The sequence below is a fragment of the Schistocerca nitens genome, chromosome 8, assembly GCF_023898315.1.
Source record: "Schistocerca nitens isolate TAMUIC-IGC-003100 chromosome 8, iqSchNite1.1, whole genome shotgun sequence".
Taxonomy (NCBI): Eukaryota; Metazoa; Arthropoda; class Insecta; order Orthoptera; family Acrididae; genus Schistocerca; species Schistocerca nitens.
Window position 1 is genome coordinate 29,699,861 of NC_064621.1, and position 18,588 is coordinate 29,718,448.

The 18,588-nt window shown below is 38.6% G+C and overlaps 1 protein-coding gene across 2 annotated transcripts in view; it reads right to left on the reverse strand.

The window, feature by feature from the left end:
* LOC126198970 (60S ribosomal protein L21) overlaps window positions 1–17,322 on the reverse strand; it is a 28,928-nt gene extending 11,606 nt beyond the window's left edge. Inside the window, exons 1-2 of one of the 2 annotated variants that reach the window (XM_049935628.1) lie at window positions 17,217–17,322; window positions 16,859–16,998 (exon numbers count right to left, since the gene is read on the reverse strand). In XM_049935628.1, coding sequence (XP_049791585.1) covers window positions 16,859–16,987 — 129 coding nt within the window. In that variant the 5' untranslated portion in view covers window positions 16,988–16,998; window positions 17,217–17,322. Of the gene's footprint in view, window positions 1–16,858; window positions 16,999–17,073; window positions 17,194–17,216 lie in introns of those variants that run through there. The other variant, XM_049935627.1, reaches the window with a different exon arrangement.
* Window positions 17,323–18,588: the final 1,266 nt, after the last annotated feature.

The window sequence follows — 18,588 nt, forward strand, 5'->3', positions numbered from 1 at the left end:
TGTGACAAGTCTCACTGTCTTCGGATAACACATGGAGACCCACATGGCACAGAATTCCCTGAATTTACTGTCCTCCATGAAAGTTCTCGCACTCAAATTATTCTTAGGACCGAGAACTGGCTGAAACCTGAAGTAGAAAGCACCGAGATATTTAGCGAGTCATGGAATGTATATCGGAAAGACAGATTAGAGGCCACAGGAGTAGAAGTGTTGACAAAAATGTTTTCTTTATTGAGATCAAAATTGAGTGTGACAATGTAGTCATCTGATCACGTGTGACAGGTGTAAGTTAGCTGTCTGATTTTTTACCGGCCACCCAATTCCACTGTGATAGTTCTAGAGTCATTCAAAGAAAGTCTAGGGTCTATAGCACAGAAATACCCAGATCGTGCTTTACTAGTTGGAAGCAACTTTAACCTACCAAGTATAGACTGGGATGTCTATGGAGTCCTTGCGGGAGGTAGACTGTCATGCTATGTACTTTCCAACACATTTTCTGAAAATCATCTTTAGCAGTTAGCTTGGCAGCCCATACACAATGGAAATGTCTTAGACTTTGTGGCTACAAGTAGGCCCGACCTTATTGGCCACGTCAGTACAGAAATGGGAATTAGCGATCATGTCATTATAGCAACTATGATTATGAAAGATAATAAATCAGTCAAGAAGGCTAGGAGATAGTTTCTGCTAGATAGGTCAGATAAGCAGTTATTAACGTCTCACTTAGTGAACTGTCTTCACTTAGTTCCAGTAAGATGGATGTAGTGCACTTATGGGAAAAGTTTAAGCACATTCTAAACCATGGTCTGGAGACTTACGTGCCTAGTGAGCGGATAAAGGATGGGAAAGAACCACCACGATTTAACAACAAAATCTGGCAGTTGCTGAGGAAGCAGAGGCTGTTGCACCCTAGGTTCTAAAGGGGAAGCACAAATGATGACAAGCAAAGGTTAGTAGAGATTCTTACGTCTGTAAAAAGATCTATGCACGAAGGATACAACAATGACCATCGTCACACCCTACCAAAAGATCTGGCAGAGGACCCGAGAAAATTCTGGTCGTATGTAAAAATCACTAAGCGGATCTAAAGCTTTCATTCAGTCCCTTGCAGTCTGACATAGCAGCTGAAGATAGCAAAATGAAAAACAAAGTTTTAAACTTCACATTCCACAAATCTTTCACACAGGAGAATCGTACAAACATACAGTCATTTGACAATGGGGCAGACGCCCTTATGGACAACATAGAAATAAGCATACCTGGCACAGAGAAACAACTGAAAGATCAGAAAACAAATAAATCACCAGGTCCAGATGAAATCCAGTTCAATTTTACAAAGAGTACTCTACAGCATTGGCCTCTTACCTAGCTTGCATTTATTGTGAATCGCTCACCCAGCACAAAGTCCCAAGCGATTGGAGAAAGCACAGGTGACTCCAATATATAAGAAAGGTAAAAGAACAAACATGCAAAAATTATACAGACCAATATTCCTCAGTGGCGTAGCATGAGGGGAGACACTTTCTGATTAATGTGCGAAGACATCAGTTTTGTAGGCCGTTCCACACCTTGAGTATTGGTGTATTTGTCTGCTTGAAACTCTACTGCTCTCAGTCTCTGCCTCCCTTCCCTTAGCTGGCTGTATGCACCAGCACTTTAGTGGCATTCTTGGCTCCTCCCCTTCCCCTCTTCTATGAAGGCTTGTGCACTGCATGGAAGTGAAGTCACACGATTTGTGTTCAGTCATTCTTTGTGTGATTTTAGTGCACATTTGTGTTGTGTCGCCAACATGAGTGAGCCAGCAACTGAACACCTTACAGAATTTTTATTAAAAATGCCTTTTCCGACATTAACGTATGAAAAAGTGTGAATTGAAGGACAAATGACCTACTCCTATACACAGTGTAGTTTAAAGTGAAGCCAAACAAAAATGCACTTTTCATACAGCCTGGTACGAAAAGTATACTTGGCTGACTGTGAATGCAGTTAACAACAGATTATATTGTTATATTAAATGTCTTCTGTTTGGTGGTGATAAGGAATGGTGCAATGAGGACATTTGTACAATAAAGAACTTCAACAGGAAAGCACAAAAGCATCAGATACCACAACTCCACCTGCAGAATAATGAATCATTTCAGTTATTGGGCAAAAGTAGAATTGAGCATGCCCTTTCTGAAGCTGCTCATCTGACAGCAATAAAATACAAAGAACAAGTTGCATCCAACAGGAGAGTATTGGCTTGTCTTATTCAGGCAATTTTATTTCTCTGTAAATAAGAACTAGCCTTTCGTGGCCATCGAGAAGACAAATCCTCCAGCAACAAAGGTAACTACCGTATTTACTTGAATCCAAGCCGCACTTTTTTCTGGTTTTTCTGATCCAAAAAACCGCCTGCGGCTTAGAATCGAGAGCAAAGTAAGCGAAAGTTCTGAAAAATGTTGGTAGGTGCCGCCACAACTAATTTCTGACATCGAACATATGTAGCACTACACAGGCATGCGTTGAAGACACAAAGATAAATATTGGCGCCAAAACATCTGCGTCAGTAAAAAAAAGTGGAAGACGAGCTTTTTTTCTCTGCCCCAAGTTTCAACCACTGCATTTTCATACATTATCCAACGAAGTAAATACAAATCCTGTATTGTTCATCTTCGAATGTAGCAGCATTTCAATGTACTACGAAAATCCGACTGGCAAGACTGTTTGGGATGTTTCTCAATATGGCCAACTCTACATTCTGAATTATTTCCTACCTGTGAGAAGAGATGGTTGCTAATAGGAACTTATGAATTGTGAACCACATGCAGTATTCTCTTCACCATAAGAATAATATGAATATAAACATTTTGCCATGTATTCTTTCGTGTTTGCTGCTATCTCATTTAAATCCTGTCTGCCTAATAAACTACGAAACTAGAGTGAGACAACAGCAAAGGGGAAGAATATACATATCATGTCATGTTTATATTCGTATTATTCTTATGCCTAATAGTGATAGTCAGAAATGAAGCACGGCAATCGACTAGATTTTTAAATCTAAGATTACTCTAATTTCTGTGCAGAATGTAATGTACTAAAGATGCGTCTGCAAAGATTTTCAAACGGAGAAAAATTTTCGCTAAACTCTCGTTCAGAACATCTTCTATCATACACAGTCTTATTTGGTTCTTGTTGATCATTATCAAAGAAAGCAACAGTGTAAGTAACAATAAATAGCAGCCTCTTGCCATTGTTTCGCTAATGAGACAATTCCTCTTTTTTTAAAAATTGTAAGCAGCGGTAGCACGCACAAAAGCAAGCCACGCCGCAAGCGGAGACAGGTCGTAAACACTCATTACCAGAATGCGACAAATAATGCATGACACAGCATTTTCAGCTTAGAGTGACGTAAACACCTGTAACAAAGAGAGCGGCACTTATCAGATCAAAGAAAAATAAGCAATCATTTCAAACCAGACAAAGCATGTGAAAAAGGAAGGGTACCCGTATAAATACGGACGAGCGCCCGACACATAGCAATGGCTACCTGGTAAAGCTTAACTGCTAAGCTTACGATTCGAACCAAACTACTGTAGCTTATCATTCATTTGACCTAATTGTGTCTCATATTACAATGGACCAAATTTGTTTTGATTTGGAGGTGCGGCCTAAAACTTTTCTTTCCCCTTGAATTTCGAGTCTCAAATTTCAGGTGCGGCTTACATTAGGGAAATTTTTCCCCCCCCTTGATTTCGAGTCTCATTTTTCAGGCACAGTTTAGATTCGAGTGTGGCTAAGATTCGAGTAAATAAGGTATCTGGATTTGTTGGATTTACTAGCTCAAGGAGACCAGTTAATCCGAGACCATCAGCCATCTTCAACCTTTAAAGGCACTTTTTCAGATATACAGAACGATGTAATATAAATGATAACTCTGACAGTTAATGAGAAAATAAAAGCTGATATTCAGAACTGCAATTTCATTTCAATTCAGGCTGATGAAACAATTAACCGTGTCATGCAAGAGTCAAATGAGTATAATATTCAAATACTGTATTGCAGAGAAAATTTAGGAAAGATTTGTTGGATTTTACAATGTTTTTGGAGCTAAAACTGCTGAAGGTTTGTCAAACATTATTCATGCAGTATTGAAGGAATGGAATGTGGAAGGAAAGGTGGTTAGTCAAACATACGATGGCACTTAAGTAATGGCAGGCAGAGAAAGAGGACTACAACAATTGGTGAAGCAGTTCTGCCCCTACGCGCCGTTTATTCATTGTTATGCAGACCAACTGAATTTGATACTGTTACATGCCTCCACAATCAAAAGACACGGCTGCATGTTTGTAATTGATCTTGCTGCATTCCATTCATTTTTCAGCAAATCATCAAAACAAACTGTATTGCTAACTGAGAAAGGATTTAAACTGCCACATGCAAGCAATACTTGCTGGAAATTTCATTCCAGGGCATTTTCAACAATATCTAGTCATTTCTCAGAGCTATATAGTGTTTTTCATTGTATAATTGATGATACAAACTCTCAGTGGGACCCAGAATCTTTGAGATGTGCTGTGGGAATGAAACGACGGATTGATGATCCTACATTTGTCTACTTGCCTTGCTTCTACCAATTGTGCTTTGTTTATGTTGATCATCTCTTTAATGTTCTTCAGTCAAAAACTGTCAGTATAACTGGTTGCCACGACGAAATAACTGTTTTGAGAAACTTACGACAATTAATAAGGGAAACACTTTTTGATGAATGCATTAAATGCAGCTTATGTTTGAATGGCAACTTATCATTCTGTGACAGTCAAAAGACATCTCTGAGGGCACTAACTTACAAGATACTGGATCTGCAAATAGTTCAGATGGAAAGAAGATTTCAAGACTTTCCCCAAATTCAGTTTGTTGAATTTCTGAACGAAAAGCGTTTCCCGAATTGTCAAAAATTATTTCCAAAGTTGAAACTGGTTCAGTTATTAGAAGAGTACCCTTTTTCAAACAAGAACAACTTGAATTTGAACTGTGTAACATATACGCTGATGAGAAAAAACAATGGTTTCCAAGGATCTTCTTGAAGTACATTGTGAACAATGATTTAGACTGTTTATGAAGAAACAACGAAGTTCCTGCACTTGGTTTTGACCCTATCCACAACTACAGCAAGCAGTGGACAAAGAATGAGTACTCCTAAACGAGTGAAGAATTATTTTAGGTATTCAATGTCCACCACCCGGATGTCGTGTTTGAGCACGTTAGCAATAAAAAAGACACTACTTGGTGAGCTATCCAGTGATCAGATCTTTGTAGACAGAGTTACAGACTTATTTGCGGAAAGAAAAGACAGGCACATGGCACTTGGGTACAAGAAAATATAAGTGCTTCTCCTCTCTCAATGCTGGAGTTCTCCAAAATTGTCATCGTTTCTTGAACAAATGGTGGCAGTAGTAGTAGTAGTTTGATGCATTTTGTTTCATTTGCTTATATTATTGTTTATGGTATTATTTGTCTCCCTGTAACAACTGCACAGTCTCACCAACCTTTACAACCACACTACGCCACTGACATCCCTAACTTCTATTTGCTGCAGAATCCTCTATCATTTTCTCATTTCAAATATAATACACTTTCTTGAGACTAAGAAGCTTATGTCTTCAAATCAGTATGGTTTTAGAAAGCATCACTTGGGCGAAACTCAGTTTGCCCTTTCCTCACATGATATATTGAGAACTATGGATAAAGGCCAACAGACAGGTTCCATATTTCTAGATTTCCAGAAAGCATCTGACTTGGTGCCCCATTACGGGCTATTAATGAAGGAATGGGCATATGGAAAAAGTTCAGATATGTGTGTGGCCCAAAGACTTCTTAAATAATAGAACCCAGTATATATACGTTTGTTTGCTGGTGATTCTGGGGTGTGTGATAAGGTATTGAAGTTGAGTGATTGCGGAAAGATACAAGACGACTTCAGATAAAATTTCCATTTGGAAATGAATGGAATCTAGCCCTAAATGTGGAAAAATGTAAAGTTAATGCACATGAGTAGGGAGAACAAACCGTAATGCTCGGATACATTTTTACTAGTGTTCTGCTTGACACAGTCAAGTCGTTTATATATCCAGGCATAACATTGTAAAGTGATATGAGGTGGAACGAGCATGTGAGAACTATGGTAGGGAAGGCAAGTGGTCGACTTCGGTTTATTGGGAGGATTTTAGGAGAGGAGACCGCGTGTAGGATGCTTGATTATAGCACGAGTGATTGGTATCTGTACCAGGGCAGATTGAAGGAAGACATTAAAGCAATTCAGAGACGGGCTGCTAGATTTGTTAAATTGTAACTTTGAACAACACATGTTACAGAGATGCTTCAGGATCTCAAATGGAAATCCCTGGAGGGAAAGCGACGTTCTTTTCAAGAAACACTATTGAGCAAATTTAGAGAACCAGCATTAGAAGCTGACTGGCAAGCATTTCCACTGTCGCCAACATATTTCACACAAGCACCACAAAGATATGGGAAATTACGGCTCATGTGGAGGCTTACATACAGTCGCTTTTCCCTCGCTCATTTGAGAGTGGAACAGGAGTGGAAATGACAAGTAGTGGTACAGGGTACCCTCCACCATGCACCATACAGTGGTTTGTAGGGTACCTATGTAGATGTAGATGTCCACGATTTTTCAGACTATCATTTGCAAATTACCAAACCAAGTACAGATCTGAGCAATCTTCGTCGGTAGAAAGTTATATGGTGCATTGCATAAGGGGCAGTTCATTGCTCATGGTAGTAAGTTGTCTGCACCAACCACAACCATAATTAAGTTTTGCTTTATCTATAACATGGAACCTCACTTAGAAGGCATCTGTGGCTGTTTTTTTCATTATTGAATTATAATGATACCCGCCTTCGAATGAACACAAATTTCGCACAACACATTAGCGCTCAATAAGGTATCGGCACTGGTCCAACACTAACATGACATTTGATTCAAAAAGAGTGACCACTACTAGGGATATGCTGTAACTGCTTAAAAATTGAGTGTTTCCTGGAACAAATTTATAATCCAGGTTACAACAAAGTTGGCTTCACAAACTGAAGCCGTGCTCCTGGTTTGCTGCCTATCTACATCCTTGCAAATTGTGGCATTTGGGAAAGTAGCTGAATATTCATGCCAAGTGGGATTATACATTTCCCTGCTGCGCCACAAGCAAAGAGAAGTCTGTCACCACAATCAAGTTCATTACTTTCACATTAGTTGGTTTCACCAATTCACAAACCATTACCTTCCAACCTAACACACAGGTCAGTCTGTCCCCAAAAGCAGACCTTTTCATTTCACATTCATTAGCTCCAACTTATAACCAAACTATTACCTTCCCACCTAACGTATACCTTTGTCATTGCTACAGATTAGTCTGTCACCACAACCAGGCATTTTGTCGTAATTCCGGCTATGCTCTTGTTCCAGTCTAACCACGCCCTCAAAAATAGCAACATGGAAATTGTGATAGTCTGGGTGGGGTGATAAATGTTTCTTGCAAACAATCCTTCAACCACGGCAAGTTAAGCCACACTCTTACATACCAGCCCAACCACATCCCCGTACATATATTAATAAATGTGTGCACAACAAAAATTCATGTTGTAATTGGCTGACTAGATTGTGTCTGCTGTGCTCTCTATAGTTGGCTGACAGCAGCCATCTTAATTTCAGTGTTTCAGAAGCTAACAGGGTGTATTTGACGGAAATGATACTTATACGTTTGTAATCCAAAAATGTACAGTTTCGCACATTAACCATCTCACATCGTTTGCAGTATGGTTTGTTCTGCTAGTGTCATGAAGTCCACTACTGATACATAAAAATTTTACCAATTCAGATACCCACTCCTTGCAATTACCCGAGAATTTTACAATCAGACAGAGAAAAAAAAAATTAACTACTGATATGTGTCATCACATTTGCTTGTGGTAGAATTGATAGTAATTTCACTGTGGAATTACTGAAGAACACTAGATATACTTTCTTTGCCAAAAATTATTGCAGTCGCAAAATTATTCAAAAATTATCACCGATTCCCCAAATTTAACCTCATGTACGAAAACTTGCAGCTTTGAAATTTTGGCTATGAAACCCAAAAAGGTTTAAGATCTAATCCAAATATAACCTTTACACTGCTAATAGTTCCAAGTTTTAGGTCATTTTAAACCCAGCCAAAACTGGCATAGTCCTTTCATAATTCTTTGCAAATCCCTCCCGCCATCCTTCAATGGAAGACTTTTGAAATCTTGAATTTATGCATAGCCTTGTTCAATTCTAACTGACAAATATGCACAAAAGTTCATTAGAATTGGAGATAGTCAGGTGAGGGCCATTGGTAAACTTTACATGGAACAAACAAACTGGTGACACTTATTGGAGCTGGTATGCACTGGACAAATTTTTGGCATTGCCAGGACCTAAAAAGGTGTCATTCATAAATTAAGGAATTTTATCATAATATAGAGGGATGACAGACTAGGAGAGAACAAATTAATTTGCAGGAAAGAGTTCTACACATGATAGCAACAGCAACATCCACATGAAACACACAACAAAGCTCACCCTATTACTTGATTGTTACTGGAAAAAAGCACCAACACAGTTGCTCTAATGGCCAACAGATATGTCCAGCTCAAATTCCTCTTATCTAGTGCATATCTCTCCAACAGGAGGAATATGTGGCACATCTGCTATGACCAGTTATATTATCAGCATGGAAACTGCATTATGACAGCTAATATACAATAATGCATATGTTTAATATCAAATTATCTAACCCACATGAGAGTATGGATTATCTGCAATTGATTGAATCTATTCATACTAATACATGTGGGTACTGACCTGCAACAATTACACGGCACAGGATGACATACCTGCACAACTGATAACGGAATGCAGAATATCATACTCCAATCTCAAGTTAAATTTTACAATATGTACTTGTTTGCAATATAAAGCACACACTGGCAATGTCTCCACATCAAGCAGCAGCTAATGAACAGCTGTTAACGAGAAATGTCATTATGCTGCTAACATGCAAATTAATTGCAACTTGTGGATCACCTATCTTTCATATTATGCTTTTGTCCATTTAGGTTTGCTCAAATAAATGTATTGTGACTGATGCCAACTGTTTTCTGACTGTCTTAAATGTGCACAGGCACCTTCGTAATCTTCACACCTTTGCACTGAACACACATTTCGTTCTTTACTGTTTGCTCACCTGCAACACTTTGTGACACCTTTGCTCTCTTTGAGTTGCTCAACATTTCTACTTGCAATTGATGGTCACCATTTCTTGATGTGATCAAAAAATACTATGAGCAGCAGTGATACAAAATGTTAACCGAAGAAGTCCAGAATTACTCCTGCCATTTACCACTTTCCTCATTAACTTCCTATATGGACATTATGATAAATTTGATCTCATTGGTTTTGGTAACACACAATTTTGTCACGAACTGATACTATTTATAAGCCATAAGGTTCAAATGGCTCTGAGCACTATGGGACTTAACAGCTGAGGTCATTAGTCCCCTAGAACTTAGAACTACTTAAACCTAACTAACCAAAGGACATCACACACATCCATGCCTGAGGCAGGATTCGAACCTGCGACCGTAGCGGTCTCACGGTTCCAGACTGACGTGCCTAGAACTGCACGGCCACACCGGCCGGCAAGCCATAAGGAAGAAAATCAATTTTTGACAATTTTATGTAATTGGACAGACAGAAATCCTACTCACCAAATGGCAGCAGAAAATGCACACGGAAGGTTACACCTACGCAAGCTTTCAGAGCCAGTGGCTCCTTCTTCCAGCAGATGGAGAAGGAAAGCGACTCGAGAGGTTTAGGAAAAGAGGTAGATTTTGGAAAAGTCACCAAGAACTGGGATCAGGGAAGACTTAAAGGACAGGATGAGAACTCTTCGTCCTGTCTTACCAAGTCTCCTCCGACATGTTTATCAGCTATATACTGTTAACGCAGGTCAAGTATAATGTTACAGCCTGCGTCAAGTACAAAGATGCTTCCGTGCATAGAGGCACAGCGATAAGGAAGTGTGGAGGGGACTACATCTGTGCATGCATGGTGGCAGAGTGCAGGCAAACAAAGTCCGTATTGCTGAACTGTGTTGCTGCTGCCTTTGATACATTGTACTATACGTTCAACTCTATAATGGAATAACACATTTTAAAACCGAATTTGATCAGTAACCTACATGAGAGAAATGTTATTTCACATTTTCATGGTGTATCTACTACTCCACAGCAACTGTCCATGTGACGTCAAAAGGTGAGAACAGCTAATGGAGCTTTGTGAAGATTTCAAGCACAACTTCTCAAAACAACAATTGTCTAACAACAAGATCATCAAAAATGGTTGCACTAAGTGTCATTTATTGCAATTTGAGCTACGTAAGTAAAACTATATAATACACAACTAAATTTTAAAAAAATGGTTGCAATAATTGCCATTTATTGCAATTTGGGCTATATAACTATATAATAAAGAGCTAAATAAACTTCAAACTCAAACCAAAATCATTATATTTGTTTGATAACTGCTTGTACTCTACATAATTTTTTTAAATGTGTATAATGCACATATGTGTGTGTGACTCGCTGTAGTTCAGTGTAAATCAGTATGCATAGAAAAAGACTTACTAGCGGCAAAGTCTAGCAGGAACAACTATCGTAAAAATTGTCGGCACGTTATTTTTTCCATGTTAAGTGGTATTAGGAGTTTAAGCTAATTCATTTGACATTACAGTGGGAGAACACATTATGAACCACTGAACAAGCAAACAATTAACCATCTTCTATGAATAGCTCAACAGAATGCTAACCGGTATCACAGCTAACTTTCCCTTTCATTTCAAAGCATTTTCTAACTCATGCCTCGTAAATGACAGGGGTTTATTTGCCGAAATATTGGAGTTTTTGGAGAATTTATCCAGCCGCATTCTTGCGAGCAATTAGAGTATACAACATGCTGGGAAAAGTTTAACTTCTCCTTGTGCAGTATGCTGAAAAATATTGTCTGATTAATTAATAGGCTACACATTCCCAATCAATAAAAGCCATGAAGTTCTCATGTACTATACAAGCAACTGATATGGTGACAAACCTTTTTAAACTACGAGTCTTTGAAACCAAGAAAGATTATTACTTTACTTTGTTTCAATATCTACACCGTAATACCACCTGCTATCTGAGTCCATGTCCGAACTATTTGATAGTAAATATAGGATGATAGGTTGAAGGCTTTTATCCATCTTCACCCTCCTGTCAAAGTCATTTTTCTGAAACTCTTTGGCGTGCTGCACCCAGTGTGACCACACTGAAGAGGGATGCTTTCTATTGCTTCCTGCACAAGCATTTCAGTGTCTATCTTGACTGTTTTGGTTTATTCCCCACATAGCTATGCTGTTGTTGTGGTCTTCAGTCCTGAGACTGGTTTGATGCAGCTCTCCACGCTACCCTATCCTGTGCAAGTTTCTTCATCTCCCAGTACTTACTGCAACCTACATCCTTCTGAATCTGCTTAGTGTATTAATATCTTGGTCTCCCTCTACGATTTTTATCCTCCAGTGCTAAATTTGTGATCCCTTGATGCCTCAGAACATGTCCTGCCAACCGGTCCCTTGTTCTTGTCAAGTTGTGCCACAAACTCCTCTTCTCCCCATTTCTATTCAATACCTCCTCATTAGTTATGTGATCTACCCATCTAATCTTCGGCATTCGTCTGTAGCACCACATTTCAAAAGCTATTCTCTTCTTGTCTAAACTATTTATCGTCCATTTTTCACTTCCATACATGGCTACATGCCATACAAATACTTTCAGAAACAACTTCCTGACATTTAAATCTATACTCAATGTTAACAAATTTCTCTACTTCAGAAACACTTTCCTTGCCATTGCCAGTCTACATTTTATATCTTCTCTACTTCAACCATCATCCGTTATTTTGCTCCCCAAATAGCAATCCTCCTTTACTACTTTAAGTGTCTCATTTCCTAATCTAATTCCCTCAGCATCACCCGACTTAATTCGACTACATTCCATTATCCTCATTTTGCTTTTGTTGATGTTCATCTTATATCCTGCTTTCAAGACACTGTCCATTCCGTTCAACTGCTCTTCCAAGTCCTTTGCTGTCTCTGACACAATTACAATGTCATTGGCGAACCTCAAAGTTTTTATTTCTTCTCCATGGATTCTAATACCTACTCTGAATTTTTCGTGCACAAATTATTTTTATCGGATTATAAGGACAGTGATATGTGGGCAAACGCAAAACTGTGTGACCACATCCACATGCAAGAAAGTCAAATATGTACATTTTGTTGTGTGACTTTTATAAATTAACAAGTGGCAGGAGGTCTGCACAAGTCGGCTTACATTGTCTAGGATATTTTTCAGACAGAGCACAATATCCCCTTTCCTTGTGCTCATACTTTAGTCTTTTCTCTGTAAGAAATGAATAACTGGCATTTTAATTACAACGATTGACTTTGAAGCAAGGTATGGGAAGAATTTTCACTGAAGAACTTCTTGAAAATGACAGCAGTCATTCCCAAATGGTAATTACTACAACTTTTCATACACCTAAAAACAAATTTACTCTCAGGAACCAAATACAAAGAGCAGCCAGCATGCAGCTAAGTATCCCAGAGCCTTTTTCTATGGGAACTTTGTAACTACAGTACTATCACTCATTTTCAAATAGGTATCCATGGGATGATTCCAATTCATCCATGTTTCATTGAAGCTTGAAACCAATGTCTTAAAATTCACTGCATTGATGAATTGCTACATTTGAAGCCAATTTGCTCAGGCATAATTGTAATGAGTTTTTTGTTATGTCGGGCATTCTCTTCTTGTATACATTTTAAACATGCAGTGCTTCAAACTATCGTTGTCAAAACAACCTGTGTGTTGCAGGTTTCGTGAGATTTCTATGCTTTCCATCTGACACTAAAACAAATTTTCCTGAGATTTCTACGGCTCTGAAAATTTTATTTACTAGTCTCTAGAAATATCTTACTGACCCACTTGTCTGCAGTTCACTCTTGCGTTTACAAAAGTTCAAAAATAGAAGTCTTGCTTTCAGATTCACATTTACGAAGTTATAAATGGGACACACAAAACTAGGCTGCTTGTGAAGCATTTACATCTACAATTACTCTGCAATTCACAATTAAATGCCCCACAAATGGTTCACCAAACCACCCTCACACTATTTCTCTACTGTTCCACTCTACAAGCACACAGGAAAAACAAACTCTTTCTGTGCAAGGTCTCTCATTTTTATTATGGACAATCATTCCTCCCTATGTAGATAGACTTAGCATATCATACCCGTGGAAGCCTCTCCTCATTTCGCGATAATACAAAATGAGCTGCCTTTCTTTAAACTTTTTCAATCAATCCTATCTGCTGTGGATCCCACACCAGATGGCAATATTCCAGAAGAGAGCAGGAAAGTTTGGTGTAAGTAGTCTTTATTAGACTTGTTGCATTTTCTACGTGTTCTACCAATAAACCATAAGCTTTGGTTTGCTTTCCAAACAACATTATCCATTTGATAGCTGCAATTTAAGTTATCCATAATTGTAATCCCTAAGTGCTTCAGTAAATTTACAACCCTTTGATCTGTGTGTTTTATTCTATAAACCAAAATTTTAAGGATTCCTTCTAATCGCAGAATCTGCAAACAGATAGCTGCCCAGACTGTTTCCTAATTCGTCTATTAGATCAGGAACAGCAAAAGGCCTATGACACTTCTTTGAAAACGCCATGTAGTCACCCAACTAAGACAATACTTCATAGACAAGCTAATTAATTAAAGTTGCATGTGAGGAACTTCAAGCTCATTGCCGTCATTTGGAAAACCGGAATAAAATGTGGAAATACAGAAGCGTCCGATCTTACCCGTCGGCTTTGACCCATGACGTCACAAATACGGCGGAAACGACCATAAACGACAATTCCAATATGGCGGATATAAAAACATCGCATACGTATCATAAACACTGAAATACACAGGTTTCACAAAAATCCTAATGACTAACGGGACACGCGTGGGGAATTGGGGGTTTTTGGGTGGGGAGAAACTAAATATACACAAATGTAGCCACCGACCGCCATACAAAACCACGCAAAACGACGAAAAAAATCAACATCACGAAACTGACCAAATAAAAAAAAAAAAAAAAAAACACATTCTTATCCAGAATCAGACACTTCCCTTGACCAACATAGATCTACAGTAACTCCCGATCCCATAAATTAGGATCGAACACTTCCCTTGACCTATATAGCTCAACAGAACCTCCCGATCACATCCCCCGATACAAAACTCAAAAAACACTTCCCTTAAACCTACATACATCTACAACAGCTCCCGATCCCATAAATTAGGATCGAACACTTCCCTTGACCTATATAGCTCAACAGAATCTCCCGATCCCATCCCCCAATACAAAACTCAAAAAACACCACTAACCAAAGCAAACAAACACTTCCCTTAACCTACATACAACTACAGCAGCTCCCAATCCCATAAATTGTGATCGAACACTTCCCTTGACCTATATAGCTCAACAGAATCTCCCGATCCCAACACCCAATACAAAAATGAAAAACCACCACAAACCATAACAAACACTTCCCTGAACCTACATACATCTACAGCAGCTCCCGATCCCAGAAATTGAGATCGAACACTTCCCTTGACCTATATAGCTCAACAGCAACTCCCGATCTCATCTCCAATTACAAAAATCGACATACTCCACCAAACATTGAGATTAACACTTCCCTCCAGCTATATAGCTCAACACCAGTTACCAATCCCATATCGACCACTACCCATGACCTATGATCTCAAACACATCTTCCAATACGAATACCAATACCAACCTTCACAGCCACAAATCTCAATGAAACACTTCCCTGTACCCAATACACAACACATAAAAAAAAAAAAAAAAAAAAAAAAAAAAAAAAAAAAAAAAAAATGGAACTTACCACAAAAAAGTTCCAGCCCCACAACCTAGATTGGCCACCACAATCACACACACACACACACACACACACACACACACACACACACACACACACACACACGGCAAAGAGAGCACTTTACAACTTCGGCAATTAATCCGAATAGCTGTAGAAACTTGATCAGGTCTAACGGTATATCGCCCATCATCGCCCTCAACCGAACACTATTCATGCGGTCTTTCATATCCATTCCTGAACAAAAAACCACAACCGAATACACTCAATAACAAACTCTCACGACGTACAGCAATTACCATTACATTAACCATCAGACAAAACCGTTAACTCACTAATACAAATTCCGCTTCAAAACCACAAACACAACACTCACCACTGAGCAACAGCAAACTGACCCCAACAAACCAAACAAACGTAAACCATGAACACACCACCAGAGGGCACGACAAACATCCCCACGACATCTACAAACACGCCACAATCACAAACAAAACTCCGCGCCGTAATGACGTCACACACCACAACACGCTTACGTCACGGGTCAAAGCCGACGAGTAAGATCGGAGGTTTCTGTTGACCCTAAAATGTTTACAGATGCACATTCACAACTACACAGTTATAAAAAGTAACCAACACGAATGAATAATTCAGACACTCTGTGAATGAATCTGCATTGTTGCAAAATTTGGCAATAGTGCAGCATATGGGAGAGAGATTCTCAAAGTCTAGTTTGCAACACGGGGCTAACCACTTTGAGAGAGAATGAACCTTATTGGCTGCTAGCAGCTAATGGTTGGGGACACACAGAAAACGATAGGGCTGCATTCCTATATATAGTGAACTATAATATAGCAAAAGCCCAAACATTACAAATTCTGAACTTCTCATTTCAAATTCGTCTTTCATCATGTAGGCAGAGAGAGCGTCCAACATGTCCAGTTTCTCAATGTCTAGTGCTATTGGCATTTGAACAAGATATGTGTCAATGAATTAATTCCATATGGAAAAACTATATGTACTTAAAAATCCATGTATAGTTCCTTTGATGTCAGTGGAGAATGACAAATACATTGTACCTAGAATAATGGCCGTTGTCTTGCTTACCTTTGTACGACTTCACGCAATATGTTATGTGTATCCAAGTCAAAAGAGACATTAATTCAACCAAATAATGCTGTTATACATCAGTTGGCTGGAAAGCCTTGGCATGAAAATATGAACTTAGTGTTAGATTACATGTAACTTGGCACACTTTTCAGGGAATGTCTGGTATGGTGAATTACAAAAGTTACCAATAGTGAGTTGATACCAAATGGTGTCGACCGTAGAAGAAGGAAGTGGAAGATAAGACTATTCAGATGCACTCCCTGAAACCCTTCCAAACTTCAACAGAGAAATGCTACCTTATAATCCAAACACAGCAAATAAACTATCGTGTCCTTTATCAAACGGAAATACAGCAATGTGAACTGATCTCTCTGCCTGAAGATGAAATTAGGAATACTTCCAGAAACTTTCGTGTAATAATTCTGCATCACACAGAAGTTAACACATACAGCATAGAATTACTAATATCAAATTTCACATTCATTGCAGTTTAACACTTCCTGTAGTAAAAATATTCTGTGAAGCATGTAAGCTCGTTAACATGTGATCACATCTGAAAAACGCGGTGAGGTCTGGACTGCTATCCATACTAACAATGCTTAATACATATCTATTTCTGAAAGAAGACTTTTCGCTAGACTACAAAAACATGTGCTTCTACTTTCTTTCAAACCGTACTCACCTTAATATCAACAATATCTCCTACTTTGTACACTTCCAAATATGTAGATAATGGAATTGTACCATGCCTCCGGAATTTTCGAGAAAACAAATCTCTCGTTCCTCTTCTATAACCCTTAGAGTTCGTCATTGTGGGCTAACCTACAAAATATAAAAGACAATTTTGGTACAAATCTCAATCACGTGGCAAGCACCACAGCATGTCAACACACTTACGAATAAAAGCGAAGTTTGCTTTACTTAAAATCCATAAAAATATTTTCTTATATCACTACAAACTAAAACCAACAACACTAAATTAAAAGTTTATGATCTAAAACACATTTTCCAATCCTACACAAATTCTTCTCTTTCCATACCTCACCCGTGCCTCCAAAGGACAACGAAACCTCTGTTGAAAAGAGACGCACATTGCATTAAAATCTCTGAATTTGGCACATACCAGCGAATCACCGAGAATATTCCAACTTGTATGCAACGATTTTACTATTGTCGTTTTATTTCAAATTTCACCGGGCTAAGCGATAGAGTAGATTATATTTTTTATAATGCTGTACTACCAATAATTTTATAATATTTCAGAATGTAAAGCAAAAATCATCTTTCGCTCCTTCACCGTGATTGCCTAGAAATCGACTCCATAAAACGAAACGGGACAGAACACGGTATTTAAATTGGAGGCATTCACACAAGTCGTCAACGAAACGGTACGACACAGAACGGAATGTCAAGAGTAAGGTTTTGAAGTTGACGATAGTAAGGGAAAAGATGTTGTCGTTTGTTAACATAGGAAGTTAACCTACTTTCGAAGCGCTCTCTTCCAATACAGTTGGGGATATTACACTTTCGAATCTCCTTTTGCTTCGCTTTCATGGCACATTGCAAATCTTCCATGCTGACTGTGCGCTGTTCCATATCAGAGGCCAGATGTCTGCGAGCCTAAGAGTGACTCAGGATTTACATTAACGGAAAAGATTCGATGCTTTCACTATGTATAAATAATAACTCAAAATGATGAAGAAATTTTGATTTAATAACCTATTTTAAGTAAAAGGGACAGCTTCATTCAGGAAGAAAAATAAATTTATTTATGTACCAGTTTGCTGCGCAGGAAAGAAAAGTAGTGGATAAGATAAAAAGACCAGTACGTTTTGCTCGCAAATTTTGTTTGATGTGTTTGTGTATATATTTCTCCTCTAGTAAATAAATGTCGTGGTTTGAAATGCCGTTTCACTTCTCATGAGTTTAGCATTCAAAGCCGCTCAAGGAAATTTCGTTATGAAGTTTGCTTCGGTGATTAATAAAATTTATCATAGCAGTTCCTTGATTCTGATACTATATTCTCACTTTTCATATCGCAGATGATACCCTATAACCTCACATACACTATTCGGTTCTATGCGAAATGAACTGACGCCGTGTCGACGTACTGTTTGGTAAACACAATTCGCCATTTAGCTGGCCACACACAGCTGGATTTCTGACAGGGGCAGGTGAGCCGACTTATAAAAAATATTACTGGGTGGGGGGGGGGGGGGGGCAACTGGGGATCTTTCTTCGGGAAATTTTCTAGATTTTAGATGAAAAATAGTGAGTTTTAAAGTTTATTAAGCATTTTAGAGTCATATGATCAACATTAGAACCCCGAAAACTGGACTCCCGATAACTCGACAAGCTTTGAAAAAAGAAACAAAACATAGACACGCACAGTATTTTCGTAAAAACCTGATT